The 14832-nt window shown below is 50.8% G+C and overlaps 1 protein-coding gene across 1 annotated transcript in view; it reads right to left on the bottom strand.

Annotated features, from left to right (window-relative positions):
* Positions 1 to 14832, bottom strand: part of MYO18B (myosin XVIIIB) — a 221368-nt gene that overhangs the window by 33252 nt on the left and 173284 nt on the right. The window contains exon 39 of the mRNA XM_060029302.1: positions 436 to 566. Within this exon, the coding sequence (XP_059885285.1) occupies positions 436 to 566 (131 nt within the window). The remainder of the gene's footprint in view (positions 1 to 435; positions 567 to 14832) is intronic.

Below are 14832 nucleotides of genomic sequence, written 5' to 3'. Positions count from 1 at the left end.
GGGGAGTGAGCGGAGTATACGGAACGTCCCCCCTGTAGGTCAACAGGGGTCAACTCTTGGCCATTTCATGTGGTTTGCCCGGTAGTGCTATGTCCACTTTACAGATGAGGGAATTAGGCCCAGACTGGATGTGTGACCTGCCCGAGATCACACACTGGAGGACACTTTGCAGCCATTTCTCCAGACTGTCTCCCCAAAGGCCCGGCGAACTGGGCTCTAGGCGTTTGGCGGTAACACGGAGACGTCACCACCAGCGGGGAAGCGTCCTGCCTCTGCTCGCCTGAGGCGGCCAGTTATTCCTCCCACGCCCTGGTGCGCCTGAGTCCCCGGACCCCCAGACCTGAGAGGGGCAGCACTGCCCACCGGAGGCTGCAGAGCTCCCCAGGGTGCAGCCCACCTGCCACGCCCAGCCCCAGCCGCCTCCTGGTAGCTTACCTCTCCGTGTCGCTGTCGCTGGATACCACCTCTTCCAAGGCTGCCTGCAGGTCGGCGATCCGCCGGATGGACGTCTCCAGGTCTGTCTGGAGGGTCTGTCTCACTGCGGCGAGCTCCTCCACGTACTTCTCCTGGAGACAGAGACCACAGCACACGCTGGCCTTGGGCGAGACCCCCACCCGCCTACGAGAGCTCTGGGGAGGAGCCTGGCGCTCACTGGGACCCTGCGACGTGGCGCGTGCCCACGAGGGGCTCTCTCTATGGACGGGCTCGTGGACCCTCAGATGCTCTGGATTTTACAGAGGAGGAAGTGGATGCCTGGGGGCTCCAGGGCACGGCCCCGCACAGAGCCCACTCACCCACACGGGGGGTGCCGGCCCCAAGTGGACACCCTGGATAGATGGGTCAATGGATGAGTCAATGTATGTTTCCCAGGAGAGTTGTGGAGGCTGGTTCTGGAAGCGGAGTCCCTGTCCCAGGGATGGATGTGGAGCGGGAGATTGGGGGGAGGGCAGAACAAGAACGGGTCCCTCACAGCTCTGTCACCTAGACCCCCCCAACGTTCCATCCTCAAAGGCAGCAAAAGGCAAAGATGGAAACCCCAGTGGGGGTCCCCGCGGAGCCGGCCGGCACCGCTGGCGCTCACTGAGACCTTTCCACGCCCAGCACTGTGCTCAGCGTTTCACGCTCCTGGCCTCACTCACTCCTCACAAGTCTGGCACGTGGCTATTTATTACTGATCCCATTTCACAGATGAGGAAATGAGGCCTGGGGGGCCGCAAGCTTGAACTGGAACTCGAGCCGGAACCCAAGCTTGGTGCACCTGACTCTCCACGCTCATCCCGTTACTTTCTGCCCTGACTGGATTTTTGTCCAGACTCTCTGGAAAATCTCTGACTTTCATTTGTAACGTTATTCCCACACGCCTCCCCTTTAACACAATGACTGTCAACTGAGGGTGAGTTTGCCCTCCAGGGGACATCAGGCGACGTCCAGAGGCGTTTCTGGTTGTCACACTTGGGAGTCTGACGGCAATCTAGCAGAGTAGAGGCCAAGGGCGCTGCCCAGCATCTTACAACGCACAAGGCAACCTCCACCATGAAGGATTACTTCACACAAATGTCAACAGTGTCCAGCCTGAGAAACCCTGGGTTAAACCCAGAAACCCACCTTCTGGGAATTAATCCCATGGGGTGTAAACTAAAACACAGAGCAAGTTTCTGTAACCAAGGATGCCTGGGGCTGTGCTACTGACGACACGAGAGGCTGAGAGCCGCCTTGTCACCCAGCAACTGGGACTGGTTACGGAAATCACAGCGCGTCACTTTGATGCTATTAGGCAGACGTCAACGTTAGAAATAAGGATGGTGGCGGTGTGGAACGCCTTCTGTGAAATACCATTAAGCAAGCAGAAGAGAACAGAGAACATCGTGCCCCAGTCTACATGCGAATAGCACACATGCGGTTGGGAAAACACTTGGAGAGCTGAGAATATTTATGGATGGGAGCAAAGAGGGATTATGGATAGGACTTTTCTTTTGAGCTGTTCTAATTATGTCAAGTTTCTTTTTTGACTGCTGTCTTTTAAGAAACATGTATATACCAACTGATGAGAGCGTGAAGGGGTGAAAACTAAGAATGGAGGGTCAATCTAAGTACAATTCCCAGCTCCCCACGCAACCCACTAGCTGTGGGACCGTGAACGGTTCACAGTCCCTCTCTGAGCCTGGGATTGTTTTTCCTTATTTTGTAGATGAGGAAATCGAGGCCACTGAAGTCACTCAAGGCTGCAAGGAGGGGAACCCCAGTCTGCCCCACTCCCAGGCCAGTGATCTTTCTGGGGCTCTGTTTGCCCGCCCCAGTGAAAGCCAGCGGGGACCAGGGCTGCTCCCCGTCACAGGGACACGCTCAGCTCATAGCAGACCAGCTTGTCCATTCACGGTATTGTAAATCTGTGTCTTTACACTGATTTTGAGTCTTCTCCAATTTGAGAGAGAGAGCGAGCAAAGACCAAGAAAGCCAAAGAAGCCAGCCCAGCTGACGAGGGAAGGGGCGGCGTGGAGAGGTGGGGGAGTGGTGCCCTGGGTTGAAACAGCCAGCTGTGAAATCCCCATCTTGGTGCTGACAAGGTGAGAAATGGTCTGAGGCAGGGCCCCAGGCAGGAGGTCGGTGGACTGTCAGAGGAAATAACATACCGTGGGACGGCGAGGAGGGTGTTTGCCCAGGATGCGAGCTTGTCAACTCATAAAGACACCTAGGAAAATGGCTGGGCACACGATCCCAGGAGATTACAGGAGCGTCGCCCGAGCGCTGCTTCTTGCTAGTGGGCCGGGATGACAGCGTCCCTGGGAGGCGAGGGGACGAGGCACCTGTGTATCTGTGAGATGTGGAGATGCTACCCATGTCCATGTCTGGGCCATTCTAGGCACGTGGTGAACGTTTCTTTTAGAGATGAGGACACTCATCTCTCACCAGAACAGCAAAAAGACCCACCCAAGGTCATGCAGCTGGGAGACCACAAAACTGGGCAGCCAAGTCTTGGGTTCTCAGGTGAGGCCCTTAGGCCACACGAGCTGAGAGAGAGGAGCCCAGATGTCCCCTCCTGGCTGTGCCTGGGTGACCTTGGCCCACGTCAACGTCACACGGAGGGAGCAACGAGGTCTTACAGTCTCGATCCGCGAGAAGCCTCCTGGCGGACAGAGGACAGGGAAGGGAAGGATGCTGGGTCTCAGGGACAGGTGGCTCTGAGCCAGGACCAAGCAGGTGAGCAGAGGAAATAGGGACCTGAGATGCATCAGATCCATAATATCATGAAAGTGAAAGTAGGCTCTGGAGCCAGGATGCCTGGGTTCAAATCCCAGCTCTACCACTCACTGGCTGTGTGACTTTCAGCAAGTTATTCAACCTCTCTGACCCGCACGGGTAAAATGGGGGCAGCCGTAGTCCCCGTCCCAGGGCTGTTGTGAGGATCGAATGAGCTTGGCAGAGAGGAAAGGCTTGGCCAGTGGTGGCCTCTCTATGTCTTAACGCTCAGAGAACGATGAGCAACTGTGTGGGTGTCCCCACGTCACTGGTGGGGGGGGGGGGTTGCCAAGGTCACGCAGAGAATAAGGAGGCTGGCATGCAGGGCTCTGAAAGCTTTCTCACCATCTGCAGAGGAAAGACGGGGGTGGAAAGCAAGGGCAGCTTAGAGGATGAGTTAGCTAGACAGGGCGAGGACAGCTGAGAGCAAGAAAACCATCCACAGACAGGTGAGGCCTGTGCTGCCGGGGACCTGCCGCTACTGCCTCCCTCCGCTGTGCCCCTTGCCCTCCGCGCCCCACCCCCATCTGCCTGGGGTCACGCCTCAGGCTCAGCAGGAACCTCCCAGGGAGAGGGATTTGGGAAATTCAGAGTCTGTGTAATCAGCAAACCTTTCCTGTTTCAACTTGAAAACCAACTAGTCTGCTGATTGCCAAGACCAAGTCGTTAGGCGAAGTGGATGCGGTGCCCACACTAGTCTCCTGGGGGCAGACAAAACAAGGCCCAAGCCAGAGATGGCTCGAGAGACATGGAGGGGAGGGTGGTGCACCAGGAGAAGGGGGCACAGGGGAGGCCCCTTCTGGGGCCTTCTTCCACCTCCATGAGCAGCAGCGCTCAGGATCGGGTCAGGACTGCTATGCAAATGGGACTGTGCTTTGAGGCCAAGTACGAGCTCGGTCTTCTCTGTTTTACCCTGTCTTTGCGGGCTTGAAGCAGGAAGAAGTTGTGGGGGGGAAATTAGGGAACAAAAGTATTTAGACAGTAAGATGTGTACAACAGAAACCTACTAATAAACATACCATATGTCCATGTTACTCCACAGCTACACTGCAGTGATATACATTGTAATAGACACACAACATGCTAACGTAGATTATTATATATTCATTACATATATATACACACACACTGTCATACCATTCATTCAATAAGCATCTACTGAGCATGAACTGTGTACCAGCAGCACTGATCTAGGCACCGGCTGTGCAGATAAAATCCTGACTTCCATGAGCATCATTCTTTCAGGGCCCTGATCTTTCTGTATTGCTGCCATCTAGAACAGAGCAGGCACCCAATATGTCTTGGGGTTGAGTGAATGGCGTTACCGCATGACTGTAAGAGCTGAATGAAGGAGGGACACACACTAAGGCGCACATACTACACACCACGCACACAGAGATCAACACAAGACTACGACGTATGTGTACGCGCCAGCCTCCCCTGCATCGCATGAGAGAGTCATCAACCCTTGTTAAACTCCCAAGCTGCTCCCCCTGGAACGTGCTGTGTGGAGTTGCCCGTGTTGGGAGCAGTTTGTACGATAATCAGTGGCTGCAATGAAAATCATCTCCTCTTGTAAGTTCCATTAGAGGCTAATATTTAAAACTGTTGTCTGGGATCTCTGCCCTGGGCACCTCAATCTTCAGAGGACCCTCTCCTGCCTGCAGATGCACGGGACTCTCCTATGTCACTTTCTGCGGCTCTGGAGGTTGCCTCTCTCAACTTTGGAGGTGTCCCGCAAGGCCTCCCAAAGTTAATTTCACCTAATTTATATTATAGATCAGACTATCTCAAAACATCCTCAAAACCTGATGAAAATTCACCTTGTTATTCTTTTCTGATGTGCTAATGACAAATAGAAACTTCATGTTACAGAGCCTGGTGTTAAGAAAAAATTATACTCACCTGCATATGCTGTGTAACTGTGTATAAATGTACGTTTATATAAAGTATACATGTAGTATATAGAAATGTAAATGTATAAATGTAAATACATAAATATGTATACGTGTGAATGTGTGTTCTCATGTGTATTTACAGATTCACACACAAATATTCCCAGTCTGACACACAGCACATACTTAATAAGTATTTGTGAATAGTTCATAAATGAACGTATTTATTTCTATTTCTCACGTGGGCAGGCGTGCTACTGAAAAAAAACCTTATCTCACGCAATCTTTATAAAAACCCTCAGAATCACATACAATATAAACACATAAAAAGTAACGTGAGAACACTGCAACAAACTCGTTGCAGAGCTATTATCTCTGTGCAGTGAGATATCAGGTGATTCCCCCCCCCTTATACTTTTCCCGATATTCTGCAAAGAATATGATTTACTTTTATTATCAGAAAATTAAAAATCTAGGACTTCATTTCTCTCTGCACTGCAATCACCAATCCCCTGGTCCACCTGCTCAATGCCTGCATGGCAGCCTCATCATCCCCATTCTACAGATGAGCAGGCTGAGCCTCAGGAAGGTTAAGTCACTTCCCCAGGGACACGCACCCAAGACATGACAGGCTAGAGTGGACCCAGGTCTCCTGACCCCAGCCCACAGCTATTTTCCCCTTTGCCTCTATTTGCTCCTGCTTCATCCAAGGATGACCGTGTCTCCAGAGCTGGGGGGAGTCTTCCCAGAAAGCAAGGTTATGAGGAACTGCCATTGTTTCATTCAAATTGTCCAAGGGTCACTTGCCTGGGAGAAAGGAGGCTATGGGGGAAAGTAAAGGCCCCGTGCATTGTGTCCTGGCAAGAGCTCTGAGGCCATATTGGCATGGAGTGAGCATGAGCAGGAAGCGTTCAGTCCCATTTTGGGAAAGAGTTGGGGCACCCCTTAGAAAACCCCAAGTGGCACATCAGATTCTCTTATTTAAGACTGAAAAAGAGCCCAACCTCCAGCTGTAAGGGGACTAAGGAGAAGGTAGTTGTCACTAGACAATGTCCTTTCTTCATAATCATCCTGCAAAGTGTTTTATTTTAATGATGTAGTGACAGACACAGAGAGACTCATCAAAGATCCCAAAGTCACCCAGCTAGACAGTGACACGTAGGTTCAAGCTCAGGCCTGCCTGTTTCCAAAGGGTCAGGAAACACCTCATGACTCCTCCTGTCCTTTTCTTTGCCTGTGGCAGGCATGCCTAATCGATCACTGCACAGACGCAGGCAATGTGGGGCCTGAGTCCTTTCTCTGAACCACCAAGCTAAGTGCTTCCCCCCAGTACTGCCCTGTGCTCCATCCACCAGCATCAACTGGAACTCCCAACTCTGCCACACTTCAAATGATCTCAATCCTCCTGGAAATGCCTCCTGAATCCGCAGAGAAGACACTTACGTAAGTTGGTTGCAGGTGTGGGGGGGCTGGTATTTCTGGTATTTCTCCTTGAATATTGATGAGTGCTCTATGAAACCGAGGGAAGCTGAAGCCCAACCACACTTAGGGAGGGACCCTGGCTGGTAGGGAGGGACCCTGGCTGGTGGGGAGGGGGAAATGCAAACTACCAACAACATGGGAGCAGCAGGAAAAGCTCTGGCTTTAGGATGAGATGAACCCTGAGGCACTATGTGAATTGTGAAGAATTACTGACCCTTCCTTACTTTTAGTTCCTCATCTGTTAAAATGACAGTGTTATTCTGCAACAAACGGTATTGCAAGGAACAAGTGAACTAATGTAAAACTGCGTATATCTGGTATACCTAATACTGTGGCACGTACTTGATACATAACAAAGGTTCCCATTTCCTTCTTTCAGAGTAAAGACTCCGAAAACATGAAACCTGCAGGGACTGTATAGTGAGGATAGCCTCATTTCTCAGAAAATGAATTCTATGAACCTGATACTTTTCTGTTGAAGCCAGAAGGATTTAATGCAATACCTCCAAGGAGCCTGTATCAGTCAGGAAAATAGAAATCACTCTAGATCATTCAGCCAAAGGAATTTAATATAGGGAATTGGTTTTTCAGGTGATGGAAAAGATGAGAAGCCAGAAGAGATTAACAGCTACAGGAAGGCACTGCCAACCTAGGGCTGGAAGAAAAAGCCAAAAAGTTGGGCCATCCAACGGGCAACAGCAGGGCTGCCCAATGGGAGCTGCAGTCAGGGAGGAGGGTCCCAAATGGGATCCGGAATTACAGAGGCTGGGCTGCAGTCAGGGAGGCCCCCCACCCCCGACCCCAAGGCAGTGCGAGAGAGGGAGAAATACACTGGTTCTTGCACTCCTCCTGTCTTTCAACTGTCCCTCACTGCCGTTCACTTCGCTGAACCTACCAGAAGGTAAGCTTTTAAAACTGTTTAGAGCACAGCAGAGAAACGGTGGGAGCCAATCTGAGAGCAAACAGGAGAATTACTGGTACAGAGCACAGAGGCATCTGGGCTATAGCCAGGCTTCGTTATTAAAAACAGATGAGGGTGTTTTCAGTCTGTAAAAATTCATCCAACTGGACACTTCTAAGATTTGCACACTCTTCTAGTTGTATATTTCAAGGAAAACATTACAATAAATCCAGAATTAACGACTGTCAAGTGTCACAACCAAATGCTGGATTACAACCCCCAGTCTGGATTAGTTATTTATTGCTACGTAACAAATTGCCTCAACAGCCAGTCACTTTGAAATATCAAATGTCCTTCTCGCTCATGGTTTTCTGTGGGTCAGGAATTCAGAGGCGGCTTAGCTGTGTGGTTCTGGCTCATGGTCTATGGTAGGATGAATAAGGCCCCCAAAGATGTCCACGTCCTAATCCCCGGAACATGTTCACTTAGATGGCAAAAGGAATTTTGCAGATGTGACTAAATTAAAAATCTTAAGATGAGCGTTTATCCTGGAGTATGTGGATAAGCTGGGTGGCCCCTAAGTGTAATCGTAAGGGTCCTTATAAAAGGGAGGTGAGAGGGTCAGTGGGGAAGAAAACAGTGCTGTGATGATGGAATCATGGATAGGAGTGATGCAGCCAGGAGCCAAGAAATGCCGGCTGCCTCTAGAAGCTGGACGATGCAAGGAATGGATCACCCCCGGGGCCTCCAGAAGGAGCCAGCCAGCCTTCCACCTTGATTTTAACCCCTTAAGACTCATTTTGGACTTCCGACCTTCATAACTATCAGAGAATAAACTGTGTGATTTTAAAGTTACTATGTTTGTGGTAATTTGCTGCAACAGCAATGGGAAACCTACACAGGATTTGTCATGATGTCACAGTGAAGATGTCAGCCAGGGCCATGGTTGTCTAAAGGCCGCCCTGAAGCTGGAGAGTCCTTTTTAGAAAGCTCACCGACATGGCTATCGGCTGGAGGCCTTAGTTCCCTACCATGAGGGCCGCCACTGAGCTGCTTGAGTGTCCTCATGACATGGTGGCTGGCTTTACCAGAGCAAGTGATCCAAGGGAGAGCAAGGCAAATGCCAAAGACCTTTTATAACCTAGCCTCCAAATGACATACCACTGCTCCTGACCATCTATTGGTCACACAGACCAACTCCGATACAGTACGGAGGAGGCTACAGAGGGGTGTGAAGGCAGAGATGGGGACCGCTGAGAACCATCTTGGAGGCTGGCCCCCACAGTAACACTGACACTTCTTCACCCACAGGCCCCAGCTCCAGTGACTCCCTCACCCACAAAGGAAAACCCTGTAGGAACCCTGAGCTGCTTCTTGTTTCTTGGAGCACATCTGTTTATAGGTTGTACAATGTCCCCCCAAAAGATATGTTGAAATCCTAATCCCCAGCAGTTCAGAATGCAACTGTATTTGGAGTCAGGGTCTTTACAGAGGCAATCAAGTTAAAACAAGGTCATGAGAGAGGGACCTAATCCAACATGACCGGTGCTCTTATGAGAAGAGGGAAATTTGGAAATGACGACAGTCATGCACAGAGGGAAGATGATGCGAAGCCATAGAGGGCGAGCGCCGCGTGGAGACGAAAGATGCACGAGTTGCACCTATAATCTAAAGAACGTCAAAGATTGCCGGCAAACCACCAGGAGAGAGGCATGGGACAGTTTCTTCTCTAGCGCCTTCAGGGGAGCGAGGCCCTGAGGACGACATCTTGATTTCAGATTTCTAGTCTCCAGGATGTGAGACAATGCATTGCTGTTTTACCGAGCTACCCGGTTTCTGGTGCTTGGTTACAGCAGCCCGAGCAAACTAATATAACATCGTGTGATCTTTTATTTTTCTTTTATACATCATTACCTTTCTTTTCTGGTTCTAATAGGGTTCATTACACAGAATTTAGAAAATAGAGTTGCCAAAGGAAAAAAAACATTAAAAATTGCCCTTCAGTCTGTTACCTCGGGGACAGCCCCTCTTGATGACTATGTTGGTGTGTCTCCATCCTGTGTTCACTTCTTCATGTGTGTATAGACACATCTATTGGACATGCACTGGGGCAAAAGAGTTTTATAGGAAAGGCAGAATGGAGTTAGCCAGGCGGACAAGCAGGGGACCGTGGCGCCCCTGCCCTGCCAGGACTCTCTGGTATCTCCAGGCAGAAGAACGCGTGGGGCTCCAGGCGCCTGCTTGCTATCTTTCATTTCCCTTCTCATTTTTTCAAGCTGATTGTTTTTAAATGCCCCCAGCTACTACCTGAGGGCCTTTATCGCTTTCTGGAAAGTTAATATTTTAGGTAACTTGGGCTGTTCTAGATGATAAAGAGCCGGCCTGCAGAAAGTCTCAGATGTATTTGCTATGCACGTCCACGCATCACGTAAACATCTGTGGACACACATACCATATACCAGGGGCCCAAACTGAGGCTCAGGGCAGGAAGCCACCTGGTCAAGGTTGCTGGGGCCACTGGGTGGCAGAAGCAGAACTGGAGTCTTTCCTACCCAGCTCATCTCTCTGTCAGCAAGTGTGTGCCTCTCTCCTTTCTCTGTTCTCACACTTCGGATGAGCCATTTTTGCCTAAACCCTGGCTCCAGCTACTCAAGTCATAACAGTGCCACGGGCTGGGGCTACAGTTATGAGAAGGGGGCTCTGAACTTGATTCTTGTGGTCCCAAGAATTTCTCCTGATGGGTGGCGAGTGGCAGAAGGCACAGCCTCCTTGGAAGGGCATGAGACCCTCAAACACAGAAGGGGAATGTGGCTGAGGGTTTGCAAATAAAACTTTAAAAAAACCTCTCTAAGGTTCCTTACAGCTCTAACTACTCAGAGCTTGTAGCCCTCCCAGCCCTAGAACCGCCCCAACCTGTGACTACTGCTGCAGCATCTTCAGAAAGGGACAAAGAACTGTCACCGGAGTGCAACTCTCTCAAGGTTGGCACCCGCAGGGCCCTCACAAAACCTCCAGCTGCAGAAAGACATCCTGACCTGGCGTGAATCCAAACACCCCACTCCCCACTTCCCAGAGCTGCCCACCCAACTGCTTCCTACAAAAAGGAAAAAAGGCATTTCATTTTTTTCTGCTCCAGTGCAAATATGACATATCTGTGCCACCTGATTTTCCTGACAAATAATTATATCAACGTAATTAAGCCTCAAAAGCGGAAATTCTCTGTACCATGTACACCGACACCCCACTTCCCTCATCAGAGGGCCGTTGCTCCAGGCAGTAATTATCAAGCCACCTTTGACATGTCTTATTTCAATTTAAATGGAAATGAAGCTCATAGATCTTCCCAGCCCATGATCCCACATGACTGCAGAAATAGAGACACTATTGAAACTTTGAACTTTGAATTACTGAACTTTTGAACCGGACTCTGAAACTTCTCAAGGGGCCTCAGGTTTTGCATCCAAAGAAGTTAAAGTGAGAGAACAACTTATTCCTATGTACCCCTGGTCCCTTCTCTGATCCTCAAGTACAGTATCTCATATCAACACAGTGGGCTTATCTCTTGCCTCTTTCCCCAGCTCTCCATCCCCTGTAAATTTAGTCTTCATCACCAGCTCCTGAGGGTTCTCATCATCTTGGTCCTCCTCTTCAATCCAGCCCCCTCTCCAATCCACCTTCCATACAGCATCCAAGGGAGAATCTTTTTAATCCAACTGAGTCCTCTCCTGCTTAAGAGACTTCAGTGCCTCTTCACCTCCCCAAGTCCAGACTGTGCAGTTGAGCCTATCAAGGCTTTCACAGTCTTTCTTCCAACTCACCTTCCAAGGTTCCTCTCCTTCCATGGCCAACAGTGCACCCACACATCAGTAATTCCCACAGTGCTCAAACATGCCATGTCCTTTCATGCCTCTGTGCCTTTGGACCTACCATTCCTCCACCTGGAGTGCTCTTCTCTACTCTGACAAGTGAACTCCTATTCATCCCTCAAGACCCATTCCACAGCCAACTCTTCTGGGATGGCCTCTCTGGCTCCCCTGGGTAGAATCAGCCACTTTCATCTCTGTGTTTTGGGACAAGTCACTGAGTTAAGCATACACCTCCATCAGACTGTAATTAATTTCCAATTTCTAATTTCCTGCTATACTGAGCTCCTTATGAGTAGGGCTATACTCAGCCTAATATCCCCAATGCCTAATGCAGTAGCTAGAACTTATAAGTCACCCCATAAATACTCAGCTTTCAATTCTCCCAGCTCTACATTCACGGTGGGGGCCGTAGGCAGCGGGTCTGACCACCACAGGTCTTCAACTCACACAGACATGGGCTTGCAACCCAGCTCCACCACTTGCGGCATGCCTGTGAGCAAGCCTGTCACCCACCTCCCTGACCCTCAGTCTCCTCACCTGTAAAGTGGGAGTACTGACAGCATCATTGTGCTGTGGGACTAGCTGAGGATTCATGGGTGGAAGGCGCTTGAAATGTCGGATAAAACACAGCAAGTTTCATGCTCGATAAACATCAGCGCTCTTTCCTGCTCTCAGAACTACTGGGTGACACCTTGTGAAACACAGCAAGCTTGGGGGGTTCTCTTCTCCCCCATTCCATTTCTCCTGGCCCTCCCACACGCCTCATTTAGGCATCTGGTGACCTCAGTCTCACACCCCACTGGCCACACCATTTTAATGCCCCAAACATGGTCCCCCACATCCTTCCAGTCCCCTCTCCACCAGAACACGTTCACATTTTGTACCACTCCACCACTGCCAGGTCCCAAGTCACGCAAACATGCCCCCACATCAGATAAAATCCTGACTGCCAATGTGCCGACCCCCCAGGGCAGGTTAGGTCTCATCCCTGCCAGTATCCGTATGTGTCCAGAGCGTCCCAGGAGAGACGTGGCAAGAGACTGCAGACACTGCCCACAGATACAGGAGTCGGAAAACGGGCCCCGAATAAAGTCACCCAAGCCAGCAGGGACCAAAGTGACCACATCCCAGCAGCTATGCCAGGTAGGCACAGCCAGCGCGAGTCAGCACAGGGGTGAGGTGGAGACCCACACCAGACTCAAGACCTGGCAACGAGCCCCACATCCGCACTGGCTTCCCAGGCACCAACGCGCACACCCTCGAGTCTGTCCCCTCAACTCCATCAATATCAGTTCCCTCCCGATCTTCAACACAGAATACTGAGGCTCGAGTCACATTCAGGTGCTTTGTAAACTGACGAGCTGAGCGCACGTGAGACATTATTTATCACACTGCTTCTTCCCTCTTCACATCTTCTTTTTTCAGACACATCTGATGGCCTCATCACAACTAAAGCCCTGGCCGGCGTTCTCAACAAACCAAAGTACCATCACGGATGAACTCGGGTGAGCGGGGAAAGCAATCCCTCCCAGGTAAATCAACCCCCATTAACGGCCTTGTATTATTAGATACGTTCCCCGCAAGAACTGATCAGGGAGAACAAGGACCAGAGAGATATTGGTACTGGCGATCAAGGCCATCCTGGCTTTCCTTGTGCTTGGACCAGAGACAATGCCGTCTCGCTGAGAAACAGGTGAAGGAGCTACTGTCAGAGAAACCGGCGCGTGCGACACAAACAGCAAAAGACGCTGATAAGCAGCGGGTGGCCAGGCGTGATAACGACCAGAGATGAAGACAGTGACCTCTAGACTTGATTGGCTTCCATCTGTAGAGGCAAGAGGATGTTACAGAGACATGAACACCCTGGCCGCGTTTCAGACTTGGGGAAATCTCCACCCACCCATTGGGAAATGGACATTTTTGCGAGTTATGATTCTCACTTATTCATGCCACTTTTGTGGGACGGTTTCAAATGCTAACTCCTCTAATTCATGGGCACTATGTGGCCTCTGGAGAGGGGTTCTGGATGGATTTTGATTTTCTGGACTGAAGAAGGCTGAGCTAAAAGGCAGGGTTTCTCAACTTCAGCATTACTGCCATTGGGGCTGCATGAATCTTTGCTGGCGGGGGGAAGGGAGTGGTCCTGGGTGTTTCAGATGCTTAGCAGCAACCCCGGCCTCTAACCCACTAGGTATCAGCACCACCCCGCCCCTAAGGTGTGCCAACCAAAAATGTCTCCAGATATTGTAAGATATGATTACTTGAGTGGCAAAATGGACCCCAGGTAGGAGCCAAGCTAAAGGCATAATGGTAGGTGGGAGACATTAATTTAGAAGACACAGACTCTGGATCACACCGATATGAATCTGAATCCTGAATGAGCCACTTCCTGCTGTGTGACCTCATCTTACAAAACATAAACCTCCCCTTCGCGTGACTTCAGAGGCTCTGGAATAAGGAGAGGGTATCATGTAGGGCCAGCCACTCCCAGGGAGGTCCGTGTGCCAGGATCGCCAGGACGCCGGTCACAAACGCGGGCTCCCCGGCCCTGTCCCAGCCCTGCGGACTCAGCTTCTGCCTTTGAACATCCCCGGGTGATCTGTATGCACTGATGCTTGAGAAACACGGCACTGCGATTAAGAGCATAGGTTTTAGTGTCATGAGACTGATTGCATATCCCGGTGCCAATCTTTCTTAGCTATCCAGCCTTGGGCAAGTCACTTCACCTCTATGTAAGCCTCTTTAAAATGTGTAAAACAGAGATAAAAATACCACCTCGCTCCAAGGATTGGAAGTGCCCATTTAATGAGATGGGACACGAGGTGGGCCACAGCACGGACAGGCAGTACATGTCAGCTCCCGGGCTCCCAGCAGGAAGACTCAGAGATGCTGAAGGAAGCTCCCTCGGTGCACGTTTTTGATCTTCCCTTTGATAGAGTCTAGAATTACAACAGCCACGTGGCTGCTCATGGTCCATTTAGTCCTTTACGGACCCAGCAGGAAGGAAAAGCAACCCCCAAGTGCTGCGCGTTCTCTCCCCGGCACATCTCAAGGTTATGGCCTGGTGGCACGTGCCTCGGGGAGGGACAGCCTCATCACATCCGCCCCGCAGCTGGGCCCAGGGCTCTCCTGGGTCTGTCCGTCCTGCCCTCGCAGCCGCTCAGGGTCACCTCCTGATTCTCATCCAGAGGCTTGGCTCTGGGGAAGGCAGGCCTGGTTCCAACGGCTTCTCACTGGTTTCCCTCCATTCAGAGACAGGCTCTCTGGCTTTCTCCCAGCGCCAGGGAGCAAGTCAGCCACAGCCCCTCGAAGCTCTTTCCTCCCCTCATTCCCTCCCTGGAGGCCAGGTGCTGTCCTGGGAGAGACATGGTCTGAACTAGGCAAAACCATCCTCAAAACAGCCCCATGTCCGAGTGGGGCCCCAGGAACCTCTAAAGTCGGTCTGTGAGTT

This window comes from Delphinus delphis, chromosome 13, assembly GCF_949987515.2.
Source record: "Delphinus delphis chromosome 13, mDelDel1.2, whole genome shotgun sequence".
NCBI lineage: Eukaryota > Metazoa > Chordata > Mammalia > Artiodactyla > Delphinidae > Delphinus > Delphinus delphis.
Note: the sequence above shows the minus strand (reverse complement) of the source record. Positions and strands in the feature narration are given on the sequence as shown.